At 44.3% G+C, this 20278-nt stretch overlaps 1 protein-coding gene across 1 annotated transcript; it reads right to left on the bottom strand.

Moving 5' to 3' along the window:
* Positions 1 to 11476: 11476 nt before the first annotated feature.
* Positions 11477 to 19638, bottom strand: tcf19l (transcription factor 19 (SC1), like). Its single transcript, XM_069516172.1, has 6 exons — positions 19500 to 19638; positions 17992 to 18934; positions 15403 to 15572; positions 14565 to 14961; positions 13828 to 14335; positions 11477 to 13696 (listed from the first exon to the last, which is right to left on the bottom strand). The coding sequence occupies exons 2-6, from the start codon at positions 18260 to 18262 to the stop codon at positions 13351 to 13353; spliced, it is 1692 nt and encodes a 563-aa protein (XP_069372273.1). The 5' UTR covers positions 18263 to 18934; positions 19500 to 19638; the 3' UTR covers positions 11477 to 13350.
* Between the last annotated feature and the right edge of the window lie 640 nt (positions 19639 to 20278).

The following is a 20278-nucleotide window of genomic DNA, read 5'->3' as shown; positions in this document are numbered from 1 at the left end:
TTCATAACGCTTTGAAGTCGCCCACCAACCCAGAGTGTGAGCGTCATGTAAAGGACCCGGGGCATCGCCATTAGCACTGCACAGTAGGAGTGTGTGTGTGTGTGTGTGTGTGTGTGTGTGTGTGTGTGTTTCTCTCACAGCTCTTTTCTCTCTTTCCATCACATTTTCTCTTGTTTATTTGTTTCAGTTTTGAATTATTATTTTTTATTTTTTATTAAACAGTATAATATTATATTATTTACAAAAGACATGAGTTAAAAACCAAAATAAAGTGAAAACTATTATAAAAGCGTCTCCGCTGACCACGTACCTGATCAGTGTTCAGGAAGGATTTCGTGGATTAAAATAAATCACTTGCAATCATCATTTTTACTGGCAGCACTTTTACAAAGAGCAGAGTATGTTTGAAAGGAGCTTTAGTGTCTGACACTCTTATCGTTCTTTTATTGCCACTGTTTTTCTCTCCCTGCACATTTCTGTCTCTGAGGTTATCCTTTCTCCCCCTTTCTTCCCCCTTGTGTTTTTATCTCAGTCGTTTTGTCTCCTCCGTCTCATTTTCTCAATTTCATTGTCTCCTCTTCCATCTCGTTTCTCGCTCGCTCCTCTCCTGTGGCGATCTGTCCTCCCCGGCTTCCTCACAGAAAACGGAAATTTGAATCCGTTCAATTAACCCATCATTCCACATTCTCGCCTCCCACCTTCTCCTGCTTTCTTTCTTTCTTTCTTTCTTTCTTTCCTCTCACTGTTTCACTTCTTCTCCCCTGAATACTCTTTAGCCATCGCCACATAAAAGGTCTAACTGCACAATATTATCATAATAGTTGTATTTATCAGGCTCTACTGCTCACCTGCCATGGAAATGGTTTTGACAGTAATTGTTTCTGCAACCACACAAAGCCACTCAGGGAACAGAGCTGCCTTTGTTTGCCAGATGCAATTGGACCATTAGGGAGTACCTCATCTGTACTTAAATTTCCCTCATGAATTGCTGAGAACAGACTAAATTTGTGGAAAACAACCAAGTATTGTTGAAAGGTCCCTATTTTCCTGATGCCTGAGTGGTTTCCAAGTGTCATCTCACTTGTTTGTTGGTCGGCATCATGCTGCGCCGCTGGTGCTTCTCTCCTCCACGTCTCTCTCCTGACTTAATGGGCCGCTGGAGGATAAGGGACAGCAGACTGAGCGTCCACTAACCAGAAAGGACCTGATCACGCTCCTGTCTGCTTTGTTTATTCTAAAATAGCTTCAGCTTCCTTCCCACCCTGCCGTCTGCTCTGTTTACTTCACTTTTATCTGTCATACGTGGTCCCTGGAGGCGCAGGGATTTTTCAGGTATACTGTTAAAACTAAAACACAGAGAAGCAGATTTGAATGACGGTTTTTGTTTTGCATCTCCAGAACCAATTTTCCCCCCAATATGTCAGACACAGTCTTCATGGGAGATGCTATCATCTGGCTCTATTTTGATCATCAAATGGTGGCACTGTGGATGACTCACACCGTCTGTATTGCTGGTTGCTAGAGGGCTGCGTTTTCTGCAGTTGTTTCTCGTGTCACAAGTTTCTGCAAAATCTTTAAAAACACACCGTGAGGCGGTTTCTGAGCTCCAGTTCAATACAAACACACGGCTTATCTGAACTGATCATCGCCGACCACCAAAAACACGTTCATATCATTCTGTCCAGCTCAGGGCGTCTAAAATGGATGATTAATAATGTGGAAAACGTATTTACTTTGAAAATGACAAACCACGAGGCAGCGTTAGCAACAGTGCTGCGGTGGTTGAGCTTGTTTCAAGACGTCAGCTAGAAAACAACAGATGATGCAAGTGTAATGACAACACAAACACCTCCAGAGAAACAGTGAGTCGGTTTAATGAATTCAGAGACACAGCCAGGTGGTTTCTGTAGATATGTGCTGTACGTAGATTGTAAACAAAGATGGACGACGTGTCCCAGCTTCCTCCCGTCGCACAATGAACGAAGTCACAAAACAAGGACACAGGAAGTAGGGATGCTGAGGGAACCACAACACCCCCTACTGGTGAGAGGCTGGACAAGGCTAAAAAGTTAACGTAACAATCCAATTATATTAATTGTTTTTGTTTTCTTCTAGAATATTTAGTTTACTTCCTGTGTAGTCAACCCGATGCTGAAATGTTGTGGCTTAAAGGCTAAAAATGATTTAGCCTGTGCTTAGTTTGGTCCATGTCCCTTTCACTAACATGGAGAAGACAGGGTGTGCTGCAGGCAGCCACAAGGGGGCAACTTTTTGCTCAACATGTATAGTTCAACATTTTGGGAAACATTCTTAATTTCTTTCTTGCCGGTTTGGTGAGAATATTAATGACTGTACATTATATACTATATAGATGGAGCCAGCTGCTAGTTAGCTTAGCATAAGACTGGCTCTATCCAAACGTCCCAAAATCTGCCGACCAGCTCCTTCAAAGCTCATGATAAACATTTTATACTCAGTTTTATCAGGGGTCATCTTCAGGACTGTTTATATCCAAATAATATAATATACTGCACCACAGAGCTCTCACTGCACAGCTGTTAATTTCGTTCTTCATCTCACCACAAACCAATAAAGATTTAATGGTGTCAAAAAAATAAATTACACATTTACTGTACACAAGGTAGAAGAAACCTTAATTGTCGCCGTACATGGGAGGGGAGCACGAATATAAATACACGTAAAATAGAAGGTTTCATGTCACCAAACACAGAAACACGACGTGTCTGCGAAAGTGTCCAATCGAATAAAAACACAGGAAACATGAATGAAGAAACGCACACGAGCTGAGAGCATTGATTATTGCACAAAGGTTCAGCAGAACACGTAACAGCAGCTGCGGAGGAGAGTTTCTGTCCATTAAGTCCATGTATGGTGGCATCACACGTGTGCTAGAGGCAAAACAAAAACCATCATCTGAGCTCCAGGAAAAGCGTTTTGAAGAAGTCTACATCCTGATAATAAATATTCTGATCACTGTTTTCTGACAATGATCTCATGTCTTTGTCTCACACACAGAAAACGTGCAACAGGCCGACTGTCAGTTCAAACTATACTTCAGCTGCTTTACCTAAATTCCTCTGAAGAAGACATTCAGGAGATGCAATGTTGCCGGCGTGGCGGATGCTTAATGTGTCTGGTTTCCTCGCAGCAGACTGAGCCGAGTTGTTTGCAGCAGCTCCGACCCGCTGAGCTACAGCGGCTCCACAGCGGATCCAGAGTCCGATCGGCTGCCGGAGACAGACAGATAATTACCACAGAGACTCGAGTGTCCCCACAGCTATCAGCTATCACTGCACTTTAACAGGCCGGAGACAGACGACGCTAACCAACCCGGGCAGAGCAGCACCGGGACTGTTCCGTTATGTTCTCGCACTGTTTTCACTTTCTGCATCTGTCCATCCATCTATCATCTATTTCTCCATCAATCCATCTATTCCCATCTACCTCTATCACCATCCATTTCTCTATCCATCCTGTCCTCGTCTGTCTATCTATATCTATCCATCCGCCTATCTGTCTGTCTATCTATCATCTACATTCCTCTATATGTCTGTCTATCATCTATATTCCTCTATATGTCTGTCTATTCCACTATCCATCTATATATCTGAGTTTATCTACCATCTGAATCTCCATCCATTTACCTCTTGATCCCTCCATCTATCCCCATCTTTCTATCCCTCTATCATCTATCTCCATCATTTGATCGATCTTTCTATCCATCACTCTCCGTCCATCATCTATCCATCTCTCTGAAGTCAAACGTGTTCATGTGTCTTTGATATGAATTTAAATTAATCAGTCGATTAATAAAAGTGGCTGAAGTGTACACAAATAAAAACGGTGCGCTCACACCTCAGTGTATTTCGTAAAGAGGAGATCACACAGACTGAAGCAGCAGGAGAAGACGATGCATTCGGGCAGGCAACAGAAAAACTCCCCATGTGTTACTGCACAGCAGCTTATGGGTTGAAGTGAAGATCACAGATTGACGATAAGAGAGCGTATTCGAGAGCAGCTCTGCCCTTTGAATTATTAATTCTTTTTAACATGTTTAGCCTTGGGTTTCTTTGTCTTGCTAATTGGCTCATGTCCCCCCACACTGGAGAAGCCATGTTTCCGCCTCGCAGGAAAGTAGTTTTGTAAATCAGAGCCTGTAGTGAGAGACTCTCGGGATGAACAGAGCGATGAACTCTCCTGAGGATCCGCTGCCGCTGGAGCCTCCTGTCGAGTCGACGAGCTGATGCTAATGTCTGTCTGGCTCCTCCATTCTGACTCTTCGCTGTATTTTGGTTGACGCCAGATACTATATTTTTTCAGACATTGTTGAATTTCATAACGATGAGTAACGAGATGCCAGGAAATGAGCGATGACGACTAATAAAGGTCAAAAGCTGAACCTCGTTTGATTGATGGATACAGACCTGGATCTTTGTAAACAAGACAACGATACTTTTCATCCAGAGGTGAGAAGCAACAGAGTAAAAATAACAAATACCTTCTTAAAGAATTACAGATTTCTTCCCAACACATCAAGCTTAACCTTAATGGACAATAACAAAGACAAAACTAGGTCCCAAGACGGAACCGACAGAGAAGAAGCGTCCATGACAGGAAGAAACAACATGGAGGAAAGTGAGGAATTAGACAACATCAGCACAACACTCCTCATCTCTGACTCTTTTTTAAGTAGATTGTTTTCATTTCATTTGAAGTGACAGTGGTTTAAGTTGAATAGTCTCTGAACTATGTTAATGTGACATGAGTCGCAGAGACAAAATTATTACCCAACAACCGACAAGGAGGTTAAGTTTTGTTTTAGGGAGCAGGATGAAGCAAAAACTACTGGATGGATTATTATGAAACTGAAGGATGTGCTGTGGATCAGCGAAGATCCCATTAAAACTGATATCTATGAGTGTGAGCAGATCAAATAAAAATCAGGCTCCAGTGAATTTAACGTATGGAGACTGTGTGAACTCTGAGTGACTGATGAGTGGACCTGCAGAAGCAGCTCCGTCCAAACTCTACAAACAAAGAAGACTTCCATCTAAACTTTACAATCAGGAACTGTGTAAAGTTAAAAAGGTTCACAAAGCTCCTACCGTCACCTGAACGTTGAGACGTACTCCTGCACAGAGACAAATACACAAACGAGGTCCTGAACACAGGTGAAGCTCATCAGAGCAGAGCGGCAGGAAACCAGAGCGGCTCAGTCTGAACCAGACGTCGCAAAACCTTCATTCAAACACGAACGCTGGAGCAAGACACGCAACTACAGCAGCTGAGAAGTTCAACGAGTGTTTTATCTTGGATGTTACAGTTTCAGCTTTTGCCCCCAGACACTGAGTTAAGATGAAATAACTGTTATCGTGATTAACATCAATTACAAAACACGTCCTGTGACATCTTCAGCTGATGTAAACACCGAACAGAAACCGCTGCGTCTGTGGACAACTTAAGAATCACTGCCTTTTTAATACATTCAGGTTTATTTACACGTTGCCACTGAGCTGCTGATTGGACAAAACCTCTGGTATAGTATCCACACCCACAATTCACACAGTGCTTTATGGTCTATTTGACTGTAAATGGACCATAACTTACAAAATTAACATCTTGCTGTATTGAGGAAGACATGAAACTAGAGATTGAGACATAAACTCCTTAGGAAAATGTTTACTGACTTTATAAATCAAGGAAATCTGTAAAACTGTCTTATCTCGCTATGTTGAAAAATGAAATAAAATGTTAAAATATTCCTGATTCCGCGTCTTCGTCCGGATCCACGCCAAAATTTAACGAGATGTTATAAATCAAGTGAGAAGAACAGTCACATAGAAACTGATTTCAAACTATCTGAACCCAGAGTCCGTTTCCACACATAGACTCTAAATACAACTAAAAACGAGACTTATTCCTTCCTGTTCACTCTGAGGAAAGAAAATATTCCGAACCTCTGATACGGTAAATGTGAAATCGTCTCTGAACTTGCTGTAGGTTAAACCATCGTGAATCACATGAATTTAATACATGACCCACTTTCCCTGTAAAATAACCATCGTTTGTCTAAATGTGTTCAGGCATTAATCATCCTGTGAGGCTGCGTGTCAAATGGTAACTGTGTGTAACGTCGTCTGTTGTTTATCTCTTCCCCTCGTCACGCTTACAACACGCGACTGAACTTTTCATGCCTGTAAAACAAACTTTCAAAGCTGAAATTGGAAACGTGGAATATCTCTCTCTCTCTCTCTCTCTCCTCAGCCAGCAGAGAATCTGTGTCGGGCATATATAAGACCATGAAAGACCAATTAATTCAGAGCTTTCGGGGGCCCCTGTTGGAGCTTGGGGGCCCCGCAAATAGTAACCCACTTGCAGGGCTCGTATAGAGCCGGCAGTGCCAACGTGAAGCCAAAGCAAGATGACTAATGACGTTGTTAAACAGTTCAGAGACGTGTGTTCTTCTCACTGGAGCCAGCCTCTGGGAAACAATGCAGTGGAATGAACAGGAGAGGGAGGGAGTGTGAGTGTGTGTGTGTGTGTGTGTGTGTGTGTGGGTGGGAAAAGTGTCTGTAAGTGTGTATCGCTGTTGCTTTGTGCTTTTTAAGTGAGTAACAGCCTGCGTATCGGCAAGAGAGTGTGAGTTAAGTGTCCTGAGAGTGAGGTGTGTGTGTGTGTGTGTGTGTGTGTGTGTGTGTGTGTGTGTGTGTGTGTGTGTGTCATCTATGAAATGTACGTGTGGGGAAAGATGATGAGGATGTGTGTATGTATTACTGTATGTGTTAGTGGTTGGCTAGGCATGTGTGTGTGTGTGAAGAGAGAGAGAGAGAGAGAGAGAGAGACGTGCAAAGGTCAAACTGAGGACAGGTGAAAATAAGCCAATAAGCCAAAATCTCATTTCCTGTGAGCTGAAGAGGAAAAAGAGTGAGAGAGAGAGAGAGAATGGCATTGAATAGAAAGAGAGAGGAGGAGAGGAGGAGAGGAGAGGAAACTGTAAAAGTGAGAGGCTTTTGGGACGAAGTAACAGCTGCTCCTGAGTTCCTATTAGCGCTAAGCCACACATACACACACACACACACACATTTGTCCCACACAGTGCTGCAGACATATCTGTTGACACACACACACACACACACACACACACACACACACACACACACACACACACACACACACACACCTCTCTGCTTTGGAGTGGTGTGTCCATAATGGTATGCTTAAAATAAACAGGTGCACACACACACACACACACACACACACACACAGGTTAAAAACATGCAGGTGAATTAAAGTTTCTTCAGCAGCTCTTGTGTTGTTGAGTTTGTGATCAATTATATCCACGGCCACCATCATCCCTCACCCCCCTCACCCCCTCACCCCCCTCACTGTTCTTTCGAGACAACCTCCTCTGTTCTGGGAGAGGACTAATGAAAACGTATGATTTGCCATCCTGCCTCTAATGTGCAGGGAGTGTCTCGAGTCCATCCTCTGCCTCCTGCTGACTGTCCTCTGCTGGACTGTGCCAGGCCAACACTGTCCCCTGCTGGGCCCCGAGGAAACAACAGCCAGGGCTCCCGGCTCCAATAGTTAGATTTTAGGGTTTTGCTGGTCTGAGGTCAGTTTCTGTTGGTTTCATGTCTGTTTTTTGCAGAAGCTGATTCTCAACAAGGTTCAGTGAACAAATGTTTGTCTCGTGGTTTTACTGTTGTGAGGACATCGTGTCCTCTGTTGCTCTTGATGATTGGTTTCTAATTGTGCCTCATCGAGTCTGATTTTATTTGTTACTGCAACTTTCTGTGAGATGTGATGACGGTTCTTTAACATGAGTGAGTCTGAATTTATTTTGTGGAGCATGTTAATGATTCAGTTCAACTCTTGTCAATTCAGCCACATGACGCACGTTCAAATCACTTTTATCATTATCTCAATATTTAAGAGAGAAACTCGTCAGCTCCCACCAAGAGCGAGGACCAATCACGAGTCAGTCTCAGCTGTCCGTCATGACGTTACACCTCTTTTTTATCAAATAAAAATTCTAAACCCAACTTACATGAACATTTGGACGGAACATCAGCGGGATGAGAACTTCCTGAAATGACAGAACCCATCTTTAAGTAAAAAATAATTTACGTTTAAATCGATTTTTTTTAATGTTTGGCTCATGTCCCATCTGCTGACATGGAGGAGGCAAAGTTGAATCTTTACTGCAGCCAGCCACCAGGAGGCGAACGAGACACTTGGCTTCCCTTTTGGGGAACCCAACCACAATTCTTGACCTTCACCTGATTAGGTCTCCATGACGTCTCAAACACACAGTTTCAAATGAACAGAAACAGCTTGTCGGCCTCTTTCTGTCTCAGTTGCTGCATCAAGAGGAAGTAGATCGTGTCGGCTGTTTATTACAACCTGAAAAAGAGAGAGGGAGAGAGAGGGAGAGAGAGAGAGATGTTGCTATAGAAACACGTTGGACAAATGTAATTGTCTCCCTCCGTCTTTGCAGGTCAAGGTGGCGTCACTTCAGCTCCATAACGTCTTTTACACACACACACACACACACACACACACACACACACACACACACACACATACACACACACACCGACAAGTGTGTGAGAGGTTTCCTGGAGGAAATGAGCTGCTCATTTCATAACCTGTGTGTGTGTGTGTGTGTGTGTTCATTTCTTATTTTGCTCTGAAATGAGATCTTGACAACTCTGAAGAAGAAAGAGGAAAAAAAGAAGAAATTAAACCTCAAGAATAAAGAAACAGCATCTAAGGTTCGACAGGAAACATCGTAACCTTCATTTTATCCTGAGTTCAACAGTGACAGGATCAAAAACACATTTTTTTAGACGTGAACTCAGCCGCATTTCTCTGGTTCGTCCATTAATCTGCCTCTGAAAGTCAAACACAGTCCATTTTCTTTTTCAGAATAACTGAGATCCTTTGAAAAGATGTGAATAAACTCTCCATTGATTTTGACCATGTAGAGCAGACTCTCTGAACTAAGAGCTGAATGTACGACAGGACCGGCCCTCAGATTGATGACACTTTACAATACTGCAGTTTTTCTCTCTCACCTCCTCATATTGTGTATTTGTCTCTTTGCGATACTTCACTTCAGAGAAAATACAGCTTCACTGACAGATTCCTGCGACTATGCCGTGAATATGATAATAAAAGTATTCATCTCTTCGTTCTCTAAACCACTTCTCCTGTGCAGTATCGATGAATAAAATATATTTAAAGAAGGAGAATAATTCAGCTGTCGAGCTTCACGTACTAGTTTAAAATCACCACTGCAGAGGAAGTGAGTGTCAGAGGAACTGCACAACTTCTTCTCAAACACCTCAGACTTTTTATTATTAAAAGTTCTCTGAGCTAATTATTGAAAAACCAGAGTTAACGGCCCTGACAGTCAATACACACTGGAGTACCTGGGCTCTCTGCCCCAAAACATCGGGTACAGATGTGCAAAGATTTCCCCTCTGACAACGACCTCACCTTTAAATAATCACATCATGTAAACCTTCATTTCCTCTCATTTGATTTTATCTCTTCGACAGAATCAACGTGAATCAAAGCTCGTCCAAAACTCAGAAGCCAGACTCCTCATTCCTGAGTCGTCACCTGAGTTCCTGAGGCTTTTTCTGTTGTGTGCTTTACAAGGTGAAACAGACTTTCCTATTATATTACTATTATCATTTATAATCAATATAATCTTTGCCCTTTGATTTGAATTGATTCTGAATTCCAATGGGGTTTAAATTCTTTGAACAGGTCGAAGCCGTTTGTTTTGTAAAATGTCACATCTACATTTAAAATAACCAAGTGCGTCTGTGCCAGCGTGTGTTAGCATCAACAGCACATGACTCCATCTCGCCTGTAAAGCAACAAGACGCAGTAATTATGTGAGTAAATGCAACTTCATGCACGGATTCCTCAGATAAGACGACTCCATTATGAAGTAAAAAAAAAAAATTAAAATAAAAGATTCGAGATAATGGGCTTCAATTATGAGAACGCGCTCGCTGCTTGTTGACTCGCTCTGCCGAGATGATTCCAAAGAAACTAACAAAGTGAATAACAACCACTTACATCATCTCTCACAAAAGACCAGAGGAAACAAAATGTACGTTTCAAAAATCAACGATTAACTTCATCGATCACAACTTGATCGAGAAGCGTAAGAAGAATCTATAATAAGGGAATCGTGACAGTCAGTTTAGTTCTGTGCAGCCAAACTGTGCCTGTGTGTTTCTGAATTTGAATGTGATAATTAAAGTGAAGGCAGCGAGAACAAAGAGCCCAGTGAACCTATCGTCTTTTTAATTTATCTGCGTTCATGTGCAGATAGCTGTTATTAGATTAGCCAAAATGTCGTCTGTACCAAAAACACCTCCGGGAAGTATCAGTGTTTGTGTTTCTCGAGGAGAAAAGTTCGAGTCGTGTGAGAAAAGAAACACGTCGGACTGTAAACAGCGTCCGACAGAGGTGAAGAGGTGAAAATCTACCATATGACAAAGAATATGCAACATGGAAAATCTTTACTGGTGGAAGAAGCTGAAAACAAAATCATTTTTTTAAGACAAACAAAGAAAAACAACTGATCAACAGAGAAAATTTTTAAATCCAACTCTTTTATACTTGAGTATAATCACTGTTCAACATGACAAACCAGCTCCTTAAAAATCTGTATTATAGTGTTAAGATAAAATGTTAGATGCTACATGAGTCTTTATTGTAATACTGCATTAAGATGAAACCTTAAATTAAAGTGATGGCCGTTACTATGGTGATTTGCTGCCCAGGCTAAAGCCTCGTGGCCAGTTTGTCTACATTAGACAATACAGGATTGTGGATTTAAAGTTCTAAATTTACATTATCTTGTGATTTTTTTATGTTTAAGGAGACAGATTCTGCTCATATTCACGTGGATCATTTTAATTTGTGTTATTACTTGAAAAGGTTTACACTTTCCTCAAACTGTACATTGCTGCAGCTCCTCCTCTCAGCCGCAGTCTGAAACACTTGGTTTAAATCAGAGGTCACACTACAGGACTCGCTGTCTCGTGATCTGGAGTCGTTGCAGAGTTCGTGACCGACTGGTGATGGGGGGTGGGGGTGGGGGGGGTACTGTTTCCCTGTCTATCACACACATGGTTCATTACCCAGAGTTCCCACATAGCGATTAGCGGCTGCGGATCGAGCGATGATCAGGGGCTTTTGTGAGCACCAGTTTCTTTAAGCCCCTCCCTCGTAAAGCTCTGATTGACTGACGAGATGTTTCGGGAACATCACAGATTTTGAGCTTTTTCACTTTTACATTCACAAAAAACAAAACACACTAGAGGAAATAATTTGAAAAGGCGTCACATGTCTCCTTTAAAGCAAAGGAATTAAAATTTCTTCCACAATATCAGCCATTATGATCAAAAATATAAATCTATAAAGATTTTTTTAAATTTTGTCCCTTAATTTATTGCTCAAGAATCAGGTTTTTTTTTTGTTTTTTTTTTATCAGACTCATTTTTGCGATCACTCCAAGACACAGTAGTTTGATCAAAGTAGAATTTGGTTGTCACCTTTTACACAACACCACATGAACCATGTTCATTTACTGCATCACTGTCGTCATCTGAATCGAGTCAGATCTGCCAGACGCTGCTCGGAAAGTAGGATGAGCAAAGCGACTGCTTTTGTCCTGGCGAGCCGAACCCCAGTAGAAATGTACAATTAAATAAAAGAAAATGTTCTTTTTGATTTTATTCTAGCACCAGAGTGAATATGCACATATTGTTCAACGGCTCAGGTCCAGCTCATTTCATCCAGGACAAAAGCAGTTCAGTGGCGTGAGGAGACAAAAGGCGGAGTGTGACATAAAGAGACGACCCGGAAAAAACCCCATCAACATAAAGGCAACATCCACACAACTACGTTTTACACTTCCACCGTCCACACGAGCGTTTGAGCATTTCACGAGACCGTTCATGGGCAAGTTAACAGGTGTAAACAGGAAGCAGATTGTCCGCTCTGCAGTTGCTTTGGCCCTTTACATCAAAAACTCTCACATCACATCGTCTTTCCAAGTTAACGTTCCTCTTTGTCATCCTGAGGTATTTGGAATATTTTGTGTTTCTGTCTTTTGTTTTGTCCGCCACATGTCAGAAACGTCATCCACACGCCCTCATGTGCGTTCTCACATACAGAAGGAGTTCAGTGCATGTCTGGAAGCAGCTCTAGGTACAGAAAATATTACAAGCGAGGAACAGCATTGAAGTAAAATGTGGCGTTCCCAAATGTCTGTTTTTGACTGTTGGGGTCGTTTCCAAACTTCTGATTTAGAACGTAGCCACAGGTTGAATCCACAAGAATCGGTTCATCCTGTTACACCAGCAGCAGATATTTCTTGTCATTTCACTGCTAATGATTCCTCCCAGACCAGCTGCAGCCACAGTGCCAGGCTGCACTCAGACATCTTAGAAAAACACAGTCCCACTGTACACGCCCCCCCCCTCCAAAAAAACCCCAGCAGCTGCCTCTGCAGGAGCGTCTTCAAACATTTGATTAGAGTCCCGAGAGCACTTCTCATCAGTAGCAACAACAGAAGTCTGCTGACACGTTTCCTGCCGGTTAATTATCTTGAAACATCACACGCCCACTCCGAGACAGCTGCTGCCACCCAGGCACTGAAACATCTCATCCAGTTTTATTATTGCTGAGGTGGGAAAACACCGTCCCCGCGCCGTTTTCTCTGGCAGGGGTAGAGATGCTGGAAGGTCCAATTCTGCTCTGAAAAATTGAGCTGGTAAAATAGTGAGGGAGGCCACACTGAGACATCGACGCTAGTTTAATCACCTTGTGGAGTCTGCTTACAGTGGTCTGAAACATTTCATTAATCTTCCTGAACGCCGCCTGCCCCCTGGTCAGCGTGCAAAGCCACAGTGGGAGTCAACCCGGAGACATTTCATCATGCTCTCCCACCCTGATCACACCTCTCCAGGCCGACGAGGCCAAAGACCCGAGATGTTTCGTCTCAGTTCTGCCTCCTCCCTCAAAATCTGAAACTCAGCCAACAGAGGGGGTTTGTGGAAGCGCTCGTGTGACTGTCGGGACACAAATCCTCGAACTTGGAAAGGAATATCTTTTCCCGCCCTCGCCAGCTGCTGACGAGGCTAAAGATAAGTACTGCATGTGTGAGAAGAGCAGCCTGGGCCATGAGAGGAAGTAGTAGCCTGTTTTCATTGAGTTTGAGGGAAATAAACATTGTAGGGGGAAACATCTAAACTGAAGCATTTATGTCATTTCATGGTCACAAACTCTGTCCAGTCAGCGACAGCCGCAGTGGAAGTCAGCGTTGGGGTCCACCAGGAGCTTCTTGCGGTCGACGTGCAGACAGTCTATGTGGTACCAGGCGTCGCACACGTCACACTGGATCCACTGCACCGTGTCCTGCTGGGGCAGCCGGCACCGCGGCGCCGCGCACGGCTCGACTGCCCCGACCGCTGTCTCTTCGTCATCTTCTTCCTCGTCATCCTCATCTTCTGAGGAGGAAGAAGAGGAGCCAGAGGAGGAGGACGATGCTGAGGAGGTGGAAGAGGAGGATGAGGAGGATGGAGAGGGGAGGGACGGCCGCGGAGGGAGAGGGTGTTTTCTGGGGCGGCCTCGTCGCTTGCTGAAGAGAGGAAGAGAGAATCAGATCGAATGAAACACATTTCTCATGAATATTTCTATCGGTTCTGTTGAGTTCAGTTTTCTACATTTATTCCCAGGAAATGTGCCCTAACTCCTCCCCTCACTTCTCACCTAGTCTGATGGTGAAATCTGCTGAACTGGACCCTTCCTCTTTCCTCCGTGCAGATCCTCACTGAGGGTGAGGCCAGGCTGTAGTTCTCCCCGCCCACCACCAGAGGAGAGAAAACTGGAGAGCTGTGAGCCCTCCGCCTGCCCCTCTGCGCCGTCAGAGAACCGTGGGCAGCTTTCTGTTGGCGGAAAGCTGCGATGTTACCCTGCACCACCGTCTTGATGCGGTGCATCGTCGCCGCGTCCTGTTTGTGAACCGCAGCGTTGGTGAACGACGCATGAAGGAGGTGGTGGTTGATTCGGCTGTTCGTCATGGCGCCGTGGAAACTGCCAATTGTCCTGATGCCGACAGGGAAGGGCTTGGCCTCCAGGGGCCTCCTGACATCATTGTGGCTCTTGGGCTGCAGCGGCAGAGGAGGAGGTGAGCTGAAACCTTCCGACTCAGACTTGTAGAGCCGCCGCCTCTTCTTCCCTCTTGGTTTCTGTCCGTCCTCCACAACTCCTGTCAGAACTGAACCAAATTGAAATGAAAATGTTGTGAAGGAGGCAATGATCACATCCTGACTGTTTTTCAAATGTCTTATAGTGCAAGAAATCTAACTGCAACTCTGTCGCTCAGCTTTTTCTCATTTTCTTGCCTTTTTTGTGCCAAAATAAAAGTTCTTGTAAAAAACGTGTTTGCAGAGAGCTCAGGTCGTTAACTGTGGTGTTTTCAAAAAAAAACCTTTTCAGAGTCTTACCTCCCCGACTCCTGGGCTCGTCTGAGCTGTCGTCCTCGAGGAGCACCGTGTGAGCCGACTTCCTCCTGCTCCTGGAGGTCGGCTGGAGGGACTTTGTTGAAGGCACTGAGGCTGCAGGCGGGAACGATGGAGGGGTGGAGGGAGGGAGCAGAGAGGAGAAGCCAGCGGCGAGCGGAGGCGTGGAGGAGGAGGAGCCGGGGTCTGAAACGGTTCCCTCGTGGCTGTAGCTCCTCTTAAAGGTCCAGGCGCTGCCCTTCATCTTACTGAGGCTGCCGATGGAGTTGAGGATGACGGTGGCCCGGTTGATTGACAGCTTGGACAGGTCAAGGTTGGCCTCCACCTTGCGGTCCTGGTTTGTCCTGATCCGGTTCTGCAAGTCAGAGGAAAAGGTTCCTGCCTAAGAAAAGAGACGGAAATCTATAATTACAACAGCTCACAAATAAAAGTTTACGGAAATACAAAGATTAATATGAGGGGGGGGTGAGTGTGAATATGGAGAATGTTTCCTCTTCAGTCCCACTCCTCACCCTGAATCTCTCCTGCTGCTCTGTATAACTTTGGTGAGTGGGTATGATCTCCTGCAGAACCATTTCAATATTAACATTTTCTTGCTGCCGAGTAATTGTTTGACCGACATGACGGAATTCAAACATCATTTCTAAACTTCTATCCTACCCGTCGTCTCAGGGAGTCACACTCAAACACCAGCCTTTCAGAAAACCTGTTTTAATCTACAGGCAGAGAAAAGTCAATTCAATTTTATTCGTAAAAGTAAATATATTTATCGCCAAATCACAGCATAACATCTCAATTCACTTATATATTCAATTAAAATTACCTTCGGAATTGTGATGGCATCGAAGTCCAGCGGGCGAACTTTGACCTTCTGGAACAGGAAGTAGAACTCGGGGCTCCCCGGAGCAGACTGGCCACCGAAGGTCAGCGTGTCGCCATCTGAGAGCTCCCACTGGACGCATGGCTGGAGGCGGACCTCGTTGACCCAGGTGCCTGGAAACAGACGATTTGTTTTTTTAATGGAAGTAAAGCCAACAGCGTTTGGCAGCGAGTTCGATCGCCTGGTTCAGCCGCGCCGACACGTCAGAGGTGAAGAACTCTGCTTCAAATCACTTGATCGGTCCAAACAAGCAAATTGCTTGGCAGCTGAAGGTGATGTCGCACAACTTTAATATCTGAAAGTCTGCCAGACAAGAAAGAATGAATCAAGTGAGCTGAGCGTCAAAATAAAGTCATTTGTTGACTTTCGATGTGTTTACAGCTTCCAGAGTTGAAGGGGAAATGTAAAAGCGTTTGTGAAATGTACCTAGAATTGAGGAGCTGGAAGGCTACAAGGAAATCAAACAGCCATGACAGCGTTGCACAAAATGAAAAATGCACAGTGAATACTAAAAAGTCTTTTTAATAGCAAAAATGAAAAATGTGTGAAACAGACTGTGAAATTACTTGAAAAATTAGGCAGTAAGAGCACAGTTTAAATTCTGAAGCTGTCAGACACGGTCCATCGCCTTTAAGTGAAGACCCAACTGTCTCCCTCTCTCCTGCGTCTTCACCTTGTACCCGTTCCTGTGCACCTCACATTTCACTAACGACCAGTAACGTGATATATTTAACTTTGTACATTTGTTTCTCACTGCGTCTGATCGCTCGACATATTCGCTGATATTATTCCCCTCGTTGTTTGTTTTTCAGCAGGATTATGCAAAAACTACCGCTGGATCATGTGTCCGGGTCGGGAGAGAACTCATTCTGGTGCAGATGCAGATCAGAGGTCAGCATTTTTATCACTTAAAGGTCCAGAGTTTAAGATTTAGGTGAAAGGGAACTATTGGCAGAAATGTAATGGAGAATAATCCTCATGATGTTTTCACTAGTTCATCTCATCTAAATTGTATGAATTGTAGTTTTCTTTACCCCAGAAAAGGCCGTTTATATTTAAATACTTTATATTTAAATACTTTATATTTAGATGGAGGGGACCCTCTCTACGGAGGAGCCATGTTTTTTACATGAGTCCAGACTGGACAAACTAAACAACTTTTGAGTTTTTATGACAATTAAAGTCTACCACAGTTTCTCTGTCATGTTTGGAAGGAGAGGGTGAGGTGAGGGGTGTTCAGCTGCAGCATGACACTTCAACACTAGACATCACTAAATTCTACACACTGTACCTTTAAGTATTGGAGCCGACGCACAGCAGAAAAACGGGGTCAGAGTTTAGCTGCTCTTGAATTACTTTCTGCATCACGACTATTACATTTCAATGTGTCTGATATTCTGTAAGAGATGAACAAACAGGGAGGAGAGCAGGAGAGCAAGCTTCTCTATAACTCTGATGTGTTCAAGTGAAAGTCCTGCAGGAAAAAACTTTTCATATTTCACAGATAGATTTAGAGAATCTGGGGCTTCACAACATCTGCATGATTTGATTACAGCTGTTTCTCAGTTAATATCTGTGTTGTTACTTCTGTAAGTCATGTGTGTCGAGTGTGTGTGTGTGTCCACAGCAAAATAAAGTGTGTTACTGTGTTTTTCTACTGATAATAATTTTTTTATCTGTGTGTGGGTCAAGATTTAATTTAATCAGCACTTTTATTTCTGTCACACAAGCGAGCAGCCGCCTCACTGTGTCTTTCTAAACGGAAACATTTGTCTTTTTGTCCATGGACATCTAGTAGTGTGTCTGATCTTCTGTAGTGATGTTTATCGACAGCAGATCTTTTAATGATGGCTGCATCCATAAAAATTCATTATTGTGTGAAGATAAGAGAATCATTTATTATTCCCTTAATGGGGAAATTTGCAATATCACAGCAACAGGAGTCTAAAGTCAAAATAGGCCTCTGGAAATAAGTAACAGACAACAGTGTGTAAGTGTAAGGAATATAAAAAAATAGAGAAAAGTTGGAATTAAACTAATATACAGTATAAAACAGAGGAAATATATGTGCAGTGTGAGAATAAAACTGAAACTATCTCCGTCTGCACTGGACGTGTGTGTGTGCCAGTGTAAACAGGAAGCAGATTGTCTCACTGGGTTTGGGTTCAGTACAAAAAGCAAAAGTACAATGAAGGATTTCTTATCTCGGCGGTGGAACTGTTACTGACACGTTCCTGACTTCACCTCTGACGGACGAGTCATGACTGATAAGAACCAACCAGGGAGCGAATACAAGTGAGTGTCATCATTTCCAAACTGCTCAGTTTTTGTCTGTCCAGAGTTTTTTAACCTAAAACATTCTACTTCCACTTTTCAAACTTTAGATCGGGGCGTAACCGTAGCAACAGTGAAGTTTTAAAACCAAGACTTTGTTGCATGGATGACTGTCGAGGGGCGTGAATGTATCAGAATGCATCTTTCTAAGTGATGATGGTGGTGGTGGTGGGGGGGGGTGTGTTGACTGAGCCTCACCATGACTGCTCCTGTCTTTGATGTGGACCCTCCAGCCCTCCTCCTGCGGCGCCGCGTCACCGCCGCTCGCCTCCCTCTCTGCGTGCAGCTCGGCGTGGATGCGGGACACCGACGTGGAGTCCAGCGTGACGTCACACAGCTCCGCCGCTCGGCCCAGACGAAACACAGAGTGGCTCAGGGCCGGCCTGAACGTGTACAGGTCCCGCGCAGAGTCGCCCGTCGACGCGCCGATCCGGAGCAACTGGAAGCACGGCTGCACGCCGCACAGCATGACTGAAGGGTCTGATTGTCTGCCACCACTAAACCCTCCACCCGGCCCCCCCCTCCAGAGGCCCCAACCGATCTGTGAACGGCCCTGAGTTACAGGACGCTTCGGTCCATTTTGGAATCAAACTCTTAACTAGTGAACATGAGGTGGATGAAAGACATTTGGGTTTGATGAAAGAGTTCCGAGCACGATGGGGAGAACTCTGACAACACAGGCTTAAAGGTTACAGGCAGGTGCAGGGGCTTTAGGCAACAGATGATTTTTTAGTCGCATGGAAAGTTGACGACTTGCGTCCCGCTGCGAGAGCATGAATAAATAAAGAGGATCCAGAGCTGATGAGGAAACGAGCCTGTGTACCCAGCTCAGAGACTAAATCCCCCCCCAGGAGTGACGGCTGTAAGACGGAGGATTTGAGAACAAAGACTTCCTGTAACCTGGACGACCCGTGTGTGTGTGTGTGTGTGATGCTAATGTGAAAAGGTGCAGTAAATATTAAAAGCTTGAAAAGTAAACCTGCGTAAAAACCTGACAGGCGAGACTTTCAGTCCTGACGTGTAATATTTTCAAGTGTGAGTGGCTGTCAGCTGTGTGTGTGTGTGTGTGTGTTATAGATAATAAAATCCCAGGCTCCTGACATCAGCCGTCTCACAGGTGGGAAGTCTGACAGCCTCAGATCTGAAAGAGAGAACAAAAGAAAAAACCCATTACATAAAAATAAATGGCTTTTGCTTAATTGTTCTACTTAGTGTCTGGGAATTATATATTTAAAAAAAAAAAAAAAAAACATGCTCAGATTTAAGAGCCAGGTTTCATTTGACACTTCAGAAACAGGTCTGATCACAGTTCAGCTGAACCTGGTGTCAAACCGAGTTTCACATGTAAACGTCAGCGCATGTGCAGCATCAAATCACGGGAGCAGGACACAAAGCGAGAAACCGAAGCGTCACGTAAAACTTCCACACCGTGACTCCCGGAGCGACCGTGCTGCTCCGGGAGTCAAGTGTTGATTCGTGCTCGGATCACACAGCAGGGTGAGGGTTAGCGACCTCGCCGCGGGTTTTAGCTGCTCAGACGCAGCTTCGCGTTTAAGCTAGCTGACGGTGGAGTGGAGGTCCGAGCTGCCACCTTCAAACAGCTGCAGAGGAGCGACTGTCGCTGCTGCGCCGCGGCCGCCGCTCGGTTCGCCCCCTCCGGCCACTCGCCCCGCGACTCCCCGCCTCCGCGCTCACCGTGTGCTCACCGTGATGCAGCTTCTTCGCGGGGACTCTGTCGCCATTTCTCTCCGGGCTCCGCCGCAGCTCCGTCCTCCGGGAGGAAGTCCTTTGAAATTTGGCGCGCCCAGTCCGGGGGCTTCCTTGCTGCGAGGCCCTGCGTCACTTCCCGCCCCGCCCTGATTGGCTGACGGCCAGGGCGCCTTCAGCGGGACCAGGAAGTGAAGCCGGAAGGAAGCGGGGCCGGAAGTGGAGGAGGATAAAAATAAATGTCATGGTGGAAGAAGCGGTCAAATCTTTTATTTGAGCAATGATTGAGTCTATGGACTGCTCCACATTTAAAACACGGTGGCCCTGAAGTGCGGGACAAACGGGAAAACACAAGAACAAATCACCAAACCACAAAAACATAGGAGAGCAAATAACAACATAATAATAACAAGACAAACGAGAAAACAAAACTAAACAGCAAATACAGAAAAATTATAAAAACAAGAAATAAATATATCAAGAAAACAAATAGCAAACAAAATAACAAGTTTCATTATTTGTTGTTGTGTATTGTCCACCACAATATAAATATCCATGCCTCCAAAAGTAAAACCAAACCATCTTGACTGCCCCCTGGTGGCTGGAAGCCCTAAAAATTAGAAGTCAGAATTTAAACACATTCCTTTCTACTTATTTTTTCTATAGATCTGCCCCAAAACACTTTTTCACAGGATTATTTTTGTCCGACCTGTGTGATATGAGTTAAAAATACAGAAATATATTCATCTCATACATCTTGCTGCTGTGATATTGCAAG

Source organism: Paralichthys olivaceus, chromosome 20 (assembly GCF_024713975.1).
Source record: "Paralichthys olivaceus isolate ysfri-2021 chromosome 20, ASM2471397v2, whole genome shotgun sequence".
In the NCBI taxonomy this organism is placed as follows: Eukaryota; Metazoa; Chordata; class Actinopteri; order Pleuronectiformes; family Paralichthyidae; genus Paralichthys; species Paralichthys olivaceus.
The sequence above is the reverse complement of the archived record's forward strand: the minus strand, read 5'-3'. Positions and strand labels throughout refer to the sequence as shown.